Genomic DNA, 16,166 nt, shown 5'->3' on the forward strand with positions numbered 1-16,166 from the left:
AAACAGAAGTGCCAAATCTCTAGGTTAGGTTTTGGCAGTAGACCAAAAATACATTCCACAAGAAGTGATTATTAGGTATGATTCATACAGTGCGTCCACAAGTGAAAATAATACTGTTTAGCTCTCAGAGCTCAAAGTGCTTTTACATTTTAAAAGTCCTGTGCACACATTAGTTAATTACTGGAATAAAATAAGTTACATTTTTGTGCATTTAGTGTTGACATTTTGACAATAAATGGTTTTGGAGACTTTATATGCATCAGTGCAGCTTGTATAAATTGTGCTGATGTTCTCAATTGTATTTGAGCAGCATCTTAGCAATTTAGATGCATTTTACCTTATGATGAGCAGATAGGTAGAGCAAAGGTTATCTTTAGATAGCAACGTTCCATAAATAAGGCAACTTCTTGTCCTTTCTAATAAATCATAAATCTGCTCACTTGCTCGTGCTCTGCAATCCACGGCAGAACTAAACGCACTGGTGGAAGTCAAAACCCACTAAGAGCCATCATTCGTATTCTAGCTGCAGAAACAGAGCTCCATCCAGAAGACGGATTTTGTGGAATTGGTATACCCAATGTTAGGCATAGGGACTTGGTAAAGTGCTGGAACATCTGCTGGCTATTTTCAGAGGACTGTCAGCCTATTACCATCTATTAAAATTAATTTTAAAGTGATCCCATAAAGATGAATCTTGTTTTTCACTTCCCAGTCCTTATGAAAAGTGTTGGCAGAGTGTTGACATTTATATCCTATTGGTTGGTTTTTTTTTTTTCTAAACAACCTATATTAGAGTTGCAGTATCCTCCGTGGAAGGCATCTGTCAATCATATCAGGCTGGCTTAATGACCTTTCACATGAGGACATTTTGGCTGCATTGCTATCCCAGCTCACAATGCCAAATCTATAATCATATCTGCTCTCAAGCACAGATCTTCCTTATTGGTCCTAGCCTCTCACAGCTACAGACATCCCAAAAGCAGGCTCTGAAGTGCAGCCATTCCACAAGTTGACCCAGTCACCAGCCCAAGTTCTAGAGTTTTTGGGAATAAGTATTTTACATCCAATTTGCCTCACTTTCTGCTCATTGTTCCTCCTGAACTCCCTTCTGATCAGCAAGAAACATGCAGAGGTTGCATTTAGGTCATGCAGACTCTTGGCATGGATTCTTTCAGGATGCTAGGAATCAAGCATTGCAAAATCTTATGAGAATAGCTCATCATTCTACAGTCACTATTTAACAAAAATGGCATTATTTTGTTGATGGGTGTACCCAAATAGGGTGTACCTCTAGACATGCAGTAAACAAATGATCCTGAGTTGATCTCATTTTAGGAAGGGACACTGGAGTGAGCATCCTGGGAATGGAAGTGTTTTTTTTAGCGGTACTGTAAATTTTGTCTGGTTCTGTCATTTTCTGGTGGCAAAAAGATTATCTCCAGCATTAGAATGAGACGCATACAGTATTTAAGAAAACCAGCCTTTGTCCTTGGAAAATAGTCTTTAATAGCTTGCATTAATTAGTTTAATTTGATCTCTAAATGACAATTTAATCATAAAACATTTTCTTCAAGGAGAAAGATAAGGTAATGTTTACATAATGAGATTCAGTAAAGGTTTTAGTAAGACCAATGGTTTCAGAGCTGTTTCAAGTTATGCCGTGTGGCCTTTATTCTTGGGAAAGCAGGTCTGTTACCCCTTCACTTTGCTTCCACAACAGGAGTTTTAATCACCTCATTGCGTAAGAATTAATAACTTTCTATACTAGTGTTATCTCTACCCATGCTCTTCCTCAAACAGAGGCTATATTGAGGTGCTGGGAGGAGAATTTGCAGTACATTGCCGCTAATACAGGTTGGGTGAGCACTTTTCATCCCCTAAAAGTGCAGCTTTTATGACATCTGTTGAATTTTTGGAAGCCTAGATGTAGTCAGACAAAATTGGTGTCCAAGTGCTGCTGTCATCTTCCCAGCAGGGTGGGAAACATTTGCTTGCACTGATCCTAAACCCCTGTGAAATCATCAGCCTTTGGCTAAAGAATGACAAATGTGAACATTAACGGAGGATGAAGGCAAGAAAGATAAAAGAAGTGATAGCAAACAAGGGAAATACTCAGTGGGAGTTTTGTTCTGGACTGCCCTCATTTACATTAGGTTTGAGGGACTTCATCAAATCATGTATTTTGAAAAGCTTTCTGAGGTGAAACTTTCTGGGTTTTAGATGCTTATATAATTTTGTATGTGGGAGTCATCTGTCCTCTTTTGATGAAAATACTTTTTAAAGTTGAATTTTAAGCCAACTTTGTAAGATCCAGCCAGGCTTCTTTTCTTTGTCAATAATTCAGAAAATAACATGAAAACAGTTGGGAAGTATCCCAGCCCGCAAGGTGAGGGGAAACCTTTGCTCAACCTCAGTGAGAAAATTGTTGCTGAGTTTAGCATGACTGCCATTTTACCCTGCCTGTAACAGTGCACTTAAAAAGTTGTTTAAGCCATCATCATCTTCCAGGAATTGTTTCTCCTGCCCTTTCTATGCAGTTCAACTATTGTGCACCCTTCAGGAGCCTCAGCAACAGCAGTAGGGAGTTTGCTTTCCAGGACAATGGATCCCCATTGCTCTTCCTGGTGGTTCCCAGCATCATGCGGTTCTGCCTCCTCCTGGCACTGCCTCTAGCATCCAAATTTAAATTATTCATAATTTAGGTGCTGGAACAGTTTGCCCAGAGAAATTGTGAATGTCCCATTCCTGGAAGCATTCCAGGAAAGGCTGGATGGGGCCCTCAACAGCCTGATCTAGTGGTAGACATCCCTGTCCATGGCAGGGGGATTTGAACTAGATGATCTTTAAGGTCCCTTCTGACCCAAACCCATGATTTTTTGATCCTCATATCTCTCTGAAGGGTAGGAGGTACCATTACTTGGTCTCTCTGTGTGGTTTTAAGTCCTGGGGTTGTTTTGTATTCAGAATCTTCCAGCAGCCACTAGGATAATGGCAAGGAGGTGATCACATTTCTGTGTTCAAGCATAGTTTGGTTTTTGAGTGGTGGAGTCTGAGCAAGTAGTGCTGATTCTCCTGCTGACCCTGGGAAGGAGTGGGACTTTTATCAGTAGATATTATGAGGTACCACAACAAAACTGGTAAAAAACATCAAAAACATGAGAATTTTCCAAAGTGACACCTTAATCCAGCAAAGAGCTGGAGCACAATACTCTTGGGAATTAGTCTACCACAGGTTCAATGCACAGACAGGTTTAGGATGCTCATAGTCATAGGGAACTTCGGGGTCTTTAAGTCCAAGTTGTACTAAAAAGATAGTGAAAAACTGATGTTGTAAGGCAAAATGTGATGCAAAAACTTGGCTTATGGGATCACAACGCCCTGCTTGATTGTATGCCACAATTCCATCTTATTCAGCGGAGCTCCACAATGAGGATATAATGATAACTCTAAGTAAGCTCATGATTTATCTCCTCCAAAAAGCATGGTTGTTGTAAAACTGACTATCAGATATTTTCAGAGTACTATCCTTCACAAGCCCTTATTTAACACAGTTATATTTGCATGCACACCCTCTCTTCCCATTTGCCATTTGTCACTGAGATAGCAAATTACATTCATCAGAATCCATTCATTCCCCCGGTTTCACTGAATACAGGATTATCTTGGCTGTGTCAGCTGCCCTATGACTGGGAACTGTGAAAAATGGAGGTCGCCTTCAGATATTCCAAACATGTATCTTCAAAGGACAGTAGGTATTAAGTTGGAAAAGATTAATGGGCTTTATGTCATCGTATTTGTGTGGCATAAAAGTGAATTGTGAAGATTGATGTGTGTCTTGGTAAAAACAAATGCATTCTTAAACTACTCTCCTGGCCCTAGCCTGACAAGTTTTAGTGACCATCAAAAGAAATATACTGAGACGTTCCCTTAAATCCTAGGCTGGTTTTACAGGTTTTTTCACCTTTAGGAAAACTAAAAACTTCTTGTAGTTGAGAACAAAACCACATGTGGACTATTAAGGACTGGTTATTTTATAGTCTGTCTGTGTTTATATTAGCACTACAGGACTGTCACATCTTATTTGTCATATCATCGTGTAGTATATAAGTAACTGGAACATACACAAATGGCCAACAAAAAAATTTTTAATTCCTCTGAAATGCTGTTATATTTTTCTGTTTGAGATCCAGGTTCATTCCTTAGGATAACTATTCTGCTTGTCAGGGAGATGCTTTGCTCACGCAAAAAAAAGTAACAGCTCAGCACAAAGAAGGCCAAAATGGAAAGCTCTACCTGCCCTTGAATAATACACTGTATTTACAAAGTACTGAAGGTATTCACATAGTGAATTCTCTCACAAAGAATAAGTAACTTTTAAAAAACAATCAATGTATAAGGGAAAAAGAGTTACCAGTATTGATTCACACAATATATGGATGCATTGAAAAGATATTTCCACCAGAGGAAAAGCAGTGGTATGCAGTGAAGCTTGTGAACTTTGCATGTGACCATTGACGGGATTTTTTTTTTTTTTTTTTTTTTTATCTGTAGCGTCTTTGGTCAAAAGAGAACAGGAGAAAAAAACCCAGGGTCCTAGTCTATTTCTGCTGTTGTTGTTTCTCTGTGACCTTGGGCACATCAAATCTTTACTTGGTGGCAGGGATCTATCAGAAATATCACAAAACTGGAATGCTGACCTGTGCTTGAGAACTGTGGGTAAAACTTCTCCACTGGGAAGTTTTACGGGTTTTAATATGCTTCAGTTATGTGGAGAAAGGCTTGGGCCATAGTGCTAACTGCACTGGTGTGTCTGGTACCTGTGTGATACTGGGAGTATCAACAGCCCTCAGCTGTTGAAGATGAGCAGACCTGTAGGAACAGGCAGAAAGGACAGGGAGAGACATTCTGGACATATTTTGAATTTTTATTGAGTTTCACTGTTAAGTGTGTTGCTACTTCATTTTGGTTTAGAGGCAGAGATTGCTGCAAAGCCTTATGTACTAGGATGTTGTTTGTATTAATATTTTAAACTGGTAATAAATATCTGGGGGGGCGTTTGTTTTTGTTTTGTTTTGTGGGATTGTTAAATTGCCATTGGGCTTTTAATTATCTTTCACTCCAAGCTAAGTATGTGTTCCATCATGAAGTAGGATATTAAAGCACTAATAATAACTTTCCGTTTCTGTTTTTTAACTACAGTAGGACCACCATAGTAACCATTCCACTCTGTGATGAGCATAAATAATCTTATAATTTATATGGTTTGTATTATTCTTTTCTTCCATGGCTAATTAAGTAATGTGATGGTTTAAGTAAGAGTTGCTTCTTCACAGCTAGTCCTCCACAAGTATTTGCTCTTGATGTGACATCATAACGCTCCATTAATACCCTTACTTGCAAGAGGTTTGCAGGAATATGGATTTTTATGTAGGCTTTTGCTTTGGATTCCAAAGAATCTCAAAATTCAAATCCATGAAAACCAGAGAGCAGTGTCCTGAAAGAGTACATTTCTCCCTGGATGGACGGGTAATCCAGAGATGTCCTATTTGCCTGAAGCTGGGCTCATTTGGATGATTGTAAGGTCAAATAAACACAGGGTGTTTTGGCTCAGGTCTTAAGAGGATTTGAAGCTGTGCCAAGAGAAAAGCTCTTAAGGCTAGGTGAATAGCTTTGTGAACATCATCACACAGTTCATTGATTGTCAAATTCACCGTATCACCAGTCTGACACCTCTGCCCTGCTTAAATCTTGTTCTGAGGATGGAGGCAGCACCAAAGCTTTCTAGTTGCCATAAATACGTGACTGAAGTTCTTTTTGAGAGTAATTCTGCAATCATAGACCATGATGTGATGCCAAAAAGGAGCCGACAGTCAGCTAGGCTTTATGCTCTAATGGTTTCTGTGAAATCAGTACTAATACCAGGAGGCTGAATTTTAATTTACAGTGCTATGAAATGAGTAGTTTTTATAGGGCCTGAAGCATTCAACTTCAGAAAGTGTGTGAAAACTTCTGACCTCAACCCCACTGGAGATGCAGTCCTCTCTGCTCTGTTTGGTCAGATAGGCTGCTGTCTGGACAGCCAGCCAGATGTTCATGGTACTCAGGAAAGGTAGCATCTCTGGCAAAGTGGATCACAGCTGCTGGGTGGTATATGGCAGATGCCTGTGTTATTCTACAATATTTCCATCTGTTGGTATTTCCATCTGTTGGTTGCAATAGGATTACCAGAGGATCAGATCAGGCAGAGGGTAGGCTGAAGGGGAGACTGTCAGCATCAAGAGAGAGCGTCATCTATCAGTTCTTTAGCAGGGCAGAAAGAGATGTTGGTCTCTGTACTTCTGTATGTAGTCAGTTCAGTGCATCAGCTCAGTTACAGGTAGAGAGGAGCTCTATCAGAAAAACAGAAAAGAAAGAGATGGAAAATACAGTCTCTGGAGATAAACGAGAGATACAGACTTCAGAAAACTGAGCCCTTGTCACAGAAATAGAAGAGATTTTACATCATGTGCAGGGACCAACTAGAGCACTCCTAATCTGGTCCTAGAGTGCATTAAAAATCTCTTGCTCCTTACTCTGTGCTTCTCACAGCTGAGATTTTGATTCTGTGAGAGCATGCCATGGAAACCTGATTTAGGTTGCTTTGTTCTCACTGGTCTCTACAAGGGAAGTTTTGCCAGGCAGTGAAAGCTAACGGGGCTGCCCATGCAGTCATGGTCCAAACAAAGGAAAATGTTCAGCATTGATGAATCATAGAAAGGTTTGGGCTGGGAGGGGCCTTACAGACCATCTCATTCCAAACCCCCTGCCATGGGCAAGGACATCTTGACCAGGTTGCTCAAAGCCCCATACAACTTTGAAGGTTCAGAGCTCCTTTCTTACAGGCAATGCAGTTGAGGCATATTGATGGGTTCTGGCAGCTCTGAACTGTAACTGTTAAGGATATCTTTGAGAAAGTATGTAACATTCAGGGTAATGAAATGTCTCTATCCGAAGAACTTGAATTCTTGAGGAGGTAAGTGTTCTGTCTCATGCTACAGAGTATAGGTGACGATCCAAGCATGCTGAAGTGAATAAAAAAATGTCTGATTTGCTTCACTGAGTTTTGAATTAAATCCATGGAATTTTGATAAACTAAAAATGTTTCAGCAAGCTTCTGGTGTTCACTGTTGCTTTATGACAGTAGATCCTGATGTGATCAGGCAGGAGTGTTTCATGAAAGGGATTTGCTACACCTACAAAGAGCAAAAAGCTGCTTCCTTCTCTTTGTTGTTTATTATCATTCATTTGATTTGGGATTGGGAAAAAAATTTTGCAAGTTCACATTGTTTTTCTATTGTGTGTTTTCTGGTAAGATTTAAGTGATGATGAAACTTTTTGTCACATATAAAAAGCAGTCACTTCCTGCTACGTAAATGTCCTGGTGCTGGAGACATGCATGAAATACTTGGGAGTGCTGAAACACAGTTGGGTTTGTTTTCATTGCAAGCTGTTATTTCATTAGGACACAGGCTGGCAATGACATGGAAACACTCCCTACATGAAATAGTCTAGAATGCCTTTTGATCAGTGTTCTACTTCAGATCTGTGTTTGATATATCCAGCTTGGCACTTGGGTATACGTACAGCTATACCTATGACAGCATTTGACATGTCGTGTGGGTTGTGCTTGGCAATAACTCTTTAAAGCAATGCATAAGTGCACAGCTAGGTATTCCTGTCCCCTAGACAGACAGGGAAATGAAGCCAGGGGAATCACACAACCTGCCCGAGGCCACAGCAAAAGAGCTGAGATAAAAACATAGATATTTTTAATGCTAAAATATATAGAGAATCACAGACAGGCTTGGGTTGGAAAGGACATTAAAGTTCATCTCATTCCAACCACCCTGCCATGGCAACAGACACCTTCCACTAGACCAAGTTGCTCAGAGCCCCATCCAACCTGGCCTTAAACACTTCCATGGATGGGACATCCCCAGCTTCTCTGGGCAACCTGTGCCAAAGCCTCACCACCCTCCATATTCCACAGTAAGGAATTTCTTCCTAACATCTAATCTTAATCTCTTTTAGTTTAGCCCATGTAAGAAGTCACTCTGTATTTTTTGTATAGATACAGCTGTAGATTACAAATTCCTACTATAGCAGCAGCTGCATGCAGAGATGTACATTTAAACATGCAGTGTCCTCCCACACACTGCAGTAGAGGGCAGGGTCCTTTAGTAGGACTTCAAGCAACCCTCAAGAGCTTTCCATCATTTTAGTGCGTGTCCCTGAGCACCCACCCACCCAGCCTTCCATGGAGCTCCCATAGACCGTCAGTGGTCTGTGAGTGAACTCACCCAAGGTGCAGCAACACACCAATAAATTGAAAACTCACAGCATGTAAAGTGCTCTCAAAGTCACCAACTAACAAAACCCCAAAGATCAAAAGCCAGGAGGAAATATTTTTGCCACTTTCTTTGCACTAAGGTCAGTGCTGCTGCTATTAGACCAACTGTGCTTTTATACCCAAAGGAGGGGTTTTCAGTTCATGAAATATGGCTGTACCCTTCTAAAACTCTGGTGTTAGGGTCCATTCTACTGCAAAAAGTGTGTTCAAGACCAGTCTGAATCAGATCTAGTGGAATGTGTTCTTGTCCATGATGGGCGGATTGGAGCCGCATAATCTTTAAGGGCCCTTCCAACCCAAACCATTCTGTGATTCTTAAAAAATAGCCTGAGTCCTGTAAGCCTTGCAGAAGTTTACTAATTCTTATCAAGTGCTGCTAACAAAACCACCTGGAAGCTATCCCCATCAAAATTAAATAAAGCCTGGCAAGGAGAGCAGGGCCCAAGGTAAAAAAAACCAATCAAATGTACTCACAGCCTTGAGCTGTGAAGGTGCCTACTAAGTGAACAGCTCATGCATTTTAACTCCCATCTTCCTGTGCTGCAGTGCTCTTGATTTTGGGGTTCTTTGATCCACCTATTCATAGCTGCGAAGTGAGCAGAATTTAATCAGGCTCTGACAGGGCATGGTTGATTTTAATACCAGCCTTCAAAAAAGAGCTGTCAGTCAGGGGCGAGCTTTAATACCTTCAACGTGGAGCTCCTTTACACTTCTGCTGCAGTTGACTGGTGCTTGGTCAGCAGTGGAGGAGCTGGGCATCTGCAGAAAGCACTGGGGGTTATCTGGACACTATCGGGGGAGTCCATGGGGGCTATTCCTCACCCTCTCTAAAGGGGTGGTGTGACACTCTAATGAAGCTGGCATTTTCACACCACATGAGAGGAGCGATTTCCTTGTTGAATAAGGAGCAGCTTTCCTAACTGCACATCCCAAAAATCCTGCTGAGCTTTTGTGGGCCAGCAGGCAAAGTAGGTTGATAGTTACTTGGTTTAAACCTTTCCTTATTGTAGCTGAAATGGGCATAGTGAGGACAAAGGTTACTTTCCCTACCTAATCTCAAGTTATTTTAGCTGGGGATGTTAGATAAAATAGTCAGTGACTGGCAGAATGATAGAATAGGGTTTAATTTCAGATTTACTATCTGCCAGTACATGCCATTCAATCAGATAAACACAGGATTTCAGCTGTCATCACAATATCTTATGCATACTTAGAAATAGAGCAGGTTTTCTCACACCAAGAAGAAAGGGAACAGGTTTATATATAGGATGTGTACAGTCAGGAAGCTATAAATTTTGAAATAGTCTGCCATTTCTAGAGAGATTCCCTATTTTTAAATTAAGGAATTATATTAGAAGTAGTAGAAATTCTCATGGAGAAGTTTTATCATTTTCAGCTGCACTGAATAAATAAAAGTAAAGGGAACACCTTGAGAAGTTGGACTATACAGAATGAGCCAAATGTCTGTAGGATTCTCAGCAGAGAATATGAGTCTATGTAGAGACTCAGAAACTTCTCTGTGTGGGAATATTCTTCCTCCTCTGCTTTATACATTTCCGTCCCTGCTCTTTTGTCTGTTCTGGTTCATTGGGCCTATCACTTTTAATGCTTGAAAGTCTGCAAGACAGAGATGGACAATGACAATCTAGCAACACCCCAGCAATATCTTACTCCAATTTTCACAAGAAATGCAATTTAAGCAGTGGCTGATTAAAGCTTCCCTCCTGAAAACACCCAACTTAGGCAGAATCATAGAATGGTTTGGATTGGTAGGGACCTTAACGATCGTGTTAGGTAAAATGTAACACTTCTTGGCAATGAGGCCTTACGTTATTAATTTGTGAGTATGGAGGTGAGTATGGATATGAGTATGGCTTTTTGGCTTGAGCCCATAACTAGTATTTGAGTTTTTTATTATAGTCCTTTTGAAGAGCAGCTGATGCCATGGTCAAGCATATTTTTAAGGTCCAGCCTGGTTTGTTTATGAGGGATACACAGAACACCTTGGCTCTGTAAGCATCATATGAGCAGACAGCAGCAGGCAGTTTTCTTGCTGACAAATCTGCCAATAGGCTTCCCTGCTCTGCTGTGCTGCCTTCTGTCCTGCTCACAAGCCTCCTTCTTCCTTTACACCGATGTAGCTTGTACCTTCAGTCTCATAGAGTGTCATAGAATCAGTAACATTGGAGAAGATCTCCAAGGTCTTCAAGTTCAACCTTTGAGTGAATTCCACCTCTCCCACTAAACCATATTGCAAAGTGCCACATCTACTCATTTTTTGATCATTTCCAGGGATGGGAACTCCATCACATCCCTGGGGAACCTGTTCTAGTGCTTAACCACTCTTTCAATGAAGAAATTTTTCCAGATATCAAGCATGAACCTCCCCTGGTGCAACTTGAGGCCATTACCCCTTGTACTATTGCTAGTCGTGATATTACCTACCTAGGCTGATCATTAAGGTTTTGTCATCACCTTTAGTTCCGAGATGTCCTTGTTAGAAGATGCTGGTATTTTTCAGCATAACCAGTGCTTGCCGGCTTTCATCCCCTTCTTTATTCTACTGGGCTGCTCCAAAGTGAGCTCAAAAATTATGTCCTGAGCTGTTCAGCATAACAGTGTGTTTGAAGCCAAGGCTTGGACTTCACTTCTAAGACCAGCTGCAGCAAAAAGACAGCATTTTCTACTGAAGATAAGGGAAATAATTCACGTCTTGAGATCATTCCTCTCACCGTTTCCCTGCAGAGGGAGGCTTATGATTTTTCTAGCACATGCAAAAGCACTCTTGAGGAGTTCTGCTATGATGGATTGCCTTATTGCGCATGGAAACACCAGGACAGCATAAGATGCCAAATTTCCTATTGCTTGTGCTTCATCCCTATGTGGATAAGCTCTTATGCACTTCAGAGAATAAGATGATAACTGGGTCGCAGGTCCCTCAGCTCAGCTGTGAGAGGGTCTTTTTGCTTTCCACAGACCCCTCCAAGCTGGGTTTTGGTTAGAGGCATTTTGTACTGGGCAATGCAAACAAATAACATAAAGGAATCACAAGGCTTAAGTCCAGTGTGGGTGTTTTTCAGCCTTAAAGGCTTTTGATTTCTGGGCTTTGCTTTGTTTTGCTTTTTTTTATTTTTAGTCTGTTTCAGAAAAGTTTTTCACATACAGTGATCTCCCAAAGAATTTATTTGAACTCATTGGTGGGTGGTGCATACATTATGGGCTGTGGTTTCACTGATATGCTCAGCCTCGCTAAGTAGATGACATATTAAATGATTTACCCTGTGTGCGACCTGTCATCTAATCAGCTTTTGTGTTTCTGCTGCATTCTGTTTGTATTATAGTGAGAATAAATGGTTTCATGTAAATTAAAACCACATGAAACCTTTTAAAGCCATTTTAAAATACTAAATGGGTTTTCAAATAGGTTTGTTGGACAAGGGTTGGAAAAAGAGCTCTTCGCTTACCCATTTATTCTTCTATATGCTTATTAGAAGTCCCTATGTGACTTTTTCATCAAACTTTGCATCCCAGTTCTCATCTAGAATGCTGAAGTCATTTATACTGTGCTCAAGAGCAGTTTGCATAAACAGGAGGTAGTTAACAAAGAATACAGTTGTGAGCTGCAATTGCAAAGGTTATTTTATAAATTACAACACAGATGTACAATAAAGTCAAGAAATGTAGCCCTGTTTTCTTGTTTGCCTGGAGCATAAAAGTGTGTTGGCTTAAAAGTTTCTTTGCCTTTATTGACTATTGTTGCCAATAAGGATGATTTTGATGCTTTCACTGTGAATCATTTTTTCTTGCAGGTGGATCGTATCATCTTCTGCGTCTTTTTGGAGGTTGACTACAAAATTTTCAAGAAGAAAATGGGCGAGTTTTTCCCTCTAGGTAGGTATAGTAATCAAGTACCATTTGACTTTAAAAAAGGATGCAGCAAAAATGCAGCAGATGGCATCTTTTCTTCTTTCCAAAGCCAAATATTGAAATGTGAACTTTCTTTAAAGATCAGCTGCACATAGAGGCTCTGATCCTGGACAAATGCAGACATCTAAAATGTGTGAACTATTAAACTACTTGTAATACTGCTTTTGTATGCTCAGTACGGCTAATCCCTTTATTCCATGCTGTATCTGTATCTTTTCCAAAACTTGGTGTATGGCACTGGTTCTCTTGACTCTTGAGAGGGAAATGATTTGCACTAATGTAGCTCCTAGTGTATATTCGTTTTCCACACACTTTGTACACACTTTCGTTTTTCATTAACAATGCTGGTAGGGTTTCTCCAGGTCTGAAAAGATACTGGGATGAGAGCCCAACTGTGTCTGAATGAGGACTTTAAACTTGAGCTGTCCCTGTGCAAGAATGAATGGGAGAAAGATGGCTCTCACTGGAGCACTTGGGAAATGTTAGCCATTCATCTTGGATTTCACACAGGAGGTTGCTTTCTAGATTTAAGGAAACCTGGTGGATAGTAAATTTGCTAATCCCCCTCCTCCTATAAGCCTGTGATTTATTTTGATCATACATCAATAGAAATCTGCTCTCCATAATTTTATCAACCCTAAAATGCCTCCTATTTTATTTTCCTTTGTGCTGACATCAGTCTGACTACATGTGAAAAGATCCATATTTTATTATTTTGTTTTATCTCCCAATATTCCCCATGCTGTCTGTCTAGTGGAAACAGCCCTGGAGTAATAGGAAGCAGAGCTTTGGTGTGTTCAGAGTCCCGTTAATTTCACGGGACTGTGTTTTCACTGTAGCTACAGTGGCTTTTTCCTTTTGCTTTGCTTGGTAGCATGGAAATTGTGATATTTTTGTCTCATCTCACTAGAACAAAGCTTTTTTGTAATGACTTTGTAATCACCAGTTTGGAGTGATTGGCAGCTGAAACTTAAAGACCTATTGAATTATTCAGGTAGCATCGAATGATGTCTAACCGCTTAATAATATTTTTGTCTGGAGCACACTGAACATGCATTTCAAAAAGCTGCATTCATGTCTAATCCATTCATTGTATGGTTTTATTTTTTTGTCAGCGTACCCAACCCAAAGGATAAAGTGGCAGTACCCTGCCTACTGTTGCTGGCTCTGTTTCTGCCCTTTAGTTTAAGTGAGAGAAGAACATAGCATCAATTTGTCAACAAATCAAGGGTATTAATGCTCACTTTCATTGCCATGGCTTTGAAATTGTGGTGTAAAGCCTGGTATTGTTTCTATAAATGTAATCCCCATTTGTGTTTGAAAGTCTGAGGGACAAGAAGATGCTTCAGAGCTGTATCATGACAAGCCCAAAAGCAGAAAGAGAGCAAAGAGGAAGATTTATTTTGTTTGTTTTTCAAAACCTGACACTGTTGAACTCCTGTCTACAAAGAACCTGTGTGGCTGGGTCTCATGTTATAGAAAAACATATAATTGCATTACACCACATTAGGTAGATGATCTGCCATACCATAGTTTTAAAAGTATGTTTATTCTCATGTATGTAACAGTTTTATGATTTTTTTTTTTGCTCAAACTAAAATTTGGATTCTGATATGTCACCATAGAGAGGTAGTCATGGTAGGAACCCTCTAAATCCAGTGTTTTGCATATGTGGCTATACAAAAGGTTCATCCAAAGTTCACAACTGTCCAGAGAAAGTTTAGTTCTCAGTATCCATAATTTAGGTAGATTATTATGGGATTAGGTATAGATTATTAAAATACCTTAGGATCTATCATCATAGATTCCTCATTGCAATTTTCTCATAACTAATGATTTGGATTTTGATATGCCTTAATGTTACTAGGCATTTACTGTCTGGTGAGCCAGAGCCTTAAAAGGAACCAGTTTTGCATCTAAAGCTTTTTTTCTGACTCAGTGAAAGATTTCCTGTGGGTGGATCCAGTAGCCAGGGATTCAGGAGGTTTTTATTTTAGTGGGTTTTTTTTAGTGTCTTTAGATCTTCAGCTTGTGAGGAGACAGGGAGAGGCAGGACAAATGCATGCTTCCCAAATGACTCTCTGTAGTGTCACTAGAGAAATGGTCAGTATCGGGGCCTCTCTTCTGGAGTGCCCTAACCATTAATGTACAGTCTCAGGCTTTCTTTGCCAACTTGAATTGACACTTTTCCACAAGGTACCAACACTTCAACAGATGTCAGCTGAAATTAGCCCCATGCTAAACTGCCTCCTGGTGAGAACATCAGCTAAAGGTCTGGATGGAGATCACCAGATGACCATCATGTCTGCTGTTTGTTCCTTTTATCAGGTGTCTCATGAATTGCCATCTATATTTAATATAGCAGACTTGGACAAGTTATCAGCAGACTCCCCTACTGTAGAGATATCCCATCTCTCTGCAGGACTGTTTTCCCGCACAGAAGACTTAGCTAACATGGTTCTGTGTCAAGGAGTTAGCAACTGCCTTTGGCAGTAAATTCCTGATATTTCTACTGTGGAAGAAATTAATGAAACTGGTGGCTTTGTTTTGGTTTAAAGGAAATCTGTTAATTTAGTGAAATTAAAGTCTTTAAGGATAGACTTGCCCTAAATTTAAATCGATAGGACACTATCTAAACACAGGAGAGAATAACACTGAGGTATTGCTTTAAGCTTAGAGAAAAAACATCAAGGCATTTTAAAAGTGCATCTTGCATTCAGAAGCATTGTGAAATATATCTACTTTAATAGATGTGGACAAAACTGCTTAGAAAGAAGAATATATTCATGGAGTTGTATACATAAATAGTTATTACTTTAAACCCACTGCATTAATAAATCCAAAAAGACATGCAAGTGCTTGAGCTAGTCAAGTGATAATGAAATGAAGCTAGAATTACACCTCAGTGCATTAGAGTAAGTGGAATATAGATACAGGGAAATTGTTCCATTAGTTGAACATATCATTAAGCCTATTTTGCTAGTGGAATGCCAAAGAAATTAGTCAAATAATAATATTGATATTAAGACAACTGCCAAGAGCCTTGTCATTTTCAAACTTTAAATATATAGGGGAAAGAGACAGACTTCGAAGTAATGTCATGTCTTAGCAGTGTAGCAAAGTTGTGCAGTAACAGAGCAATTGTAACTGTCTCAGCATTTCTGATTCAATCTCAGTAATAACACTTTACAAAAACCAAGCCAGAGCCAGCATGCTCCAAGGGGGAGCAGAGCACCACTTAACTCAGACATAGGTTCTCATGCCAGTGTTGTCCAGAAAAGTCCTGTTTTGTTTAAGTAAAAGGTCCTAGTCCAGGCAGAATTTTCTGTTGATCCTCTGAGGTTTTGCTGAGAAGTTTTTGTATGTTCTGGTAGGAAAAGAGCAGTAGAAAGAACAACTTTGTTGGCTTAAGATGGATCACTGTTTTACTATATCAAACAGTGCCACAGTGATGGTTTTTTTTCTTTATATGAATTGAGTCCTATCTCCTTGTGCAATGAAATAGCCCAGCTATTCTCTCTTCACCTGTGTTGTAACATTTTTCCTATGTAAACTGAGAGAATGTCTTTCAAGCAAATAAAATACCTTTGCCTGCAGTTCTGGCTCACATGTGTAGTTGTTACATTGCTGGATTCATCGCTATTAGTAGTATGAGTGAGTTTTCTGGGAAAGGAACTGCTACTTAGACCATCTTTTCTTTTGGAATGCATTGCTTCTTCTAACAGAACTCTATATGGAGTCCAGACATTAGGCATTACTTTTATTGCTAAGTATACATATTTATAAGACTTAGCAGAAAATGGAATCCCCCTTGAAAATCTAGATTTGCCAACATTTACTTTGAACTAAT

The 16,166-nt window shown here is 39.8% G+C and overlaps 1 protein-coding gene across 6 annotated transcripts in view; it reads left to right on the forward strand.

The window, feature by feature from the left end:
* The window catches only part of MACROD2 (mono-ADP ribosylhydrolase 2), an 884,685-nt gene that overhangs the window by 777,584 nt on the left and 90,935 nt on the right, over positions 1–16,166 (forward strand). For all 6 annotated transcript variants that reach the window (XM_082303078.1, XM_082303080.1, XM_082303082.1 and 3 more), the window contains exon 9: positions 12,199–12,280. In XM_082303078.1, coding sequence (XP_082159204.1) covers positions 12,199–12,280 — 82 coding nt within the window. The remainder of the gene's footprint in view (positions 1–12,198; positions 12,281–16,166) is intronic.

The sequence above is a fragment of the Coloeus monedula genome (assembly GCF_965178545.1).
Source record: "Coloeus monedula genome assembly, chromosome: 2".
Classification (NCBI taxonomy): Eukaryota; Metazoa; Chordata; class Aves; order Passeriformes; family Corvidae; genus Coloeus; species Coloeus monedula.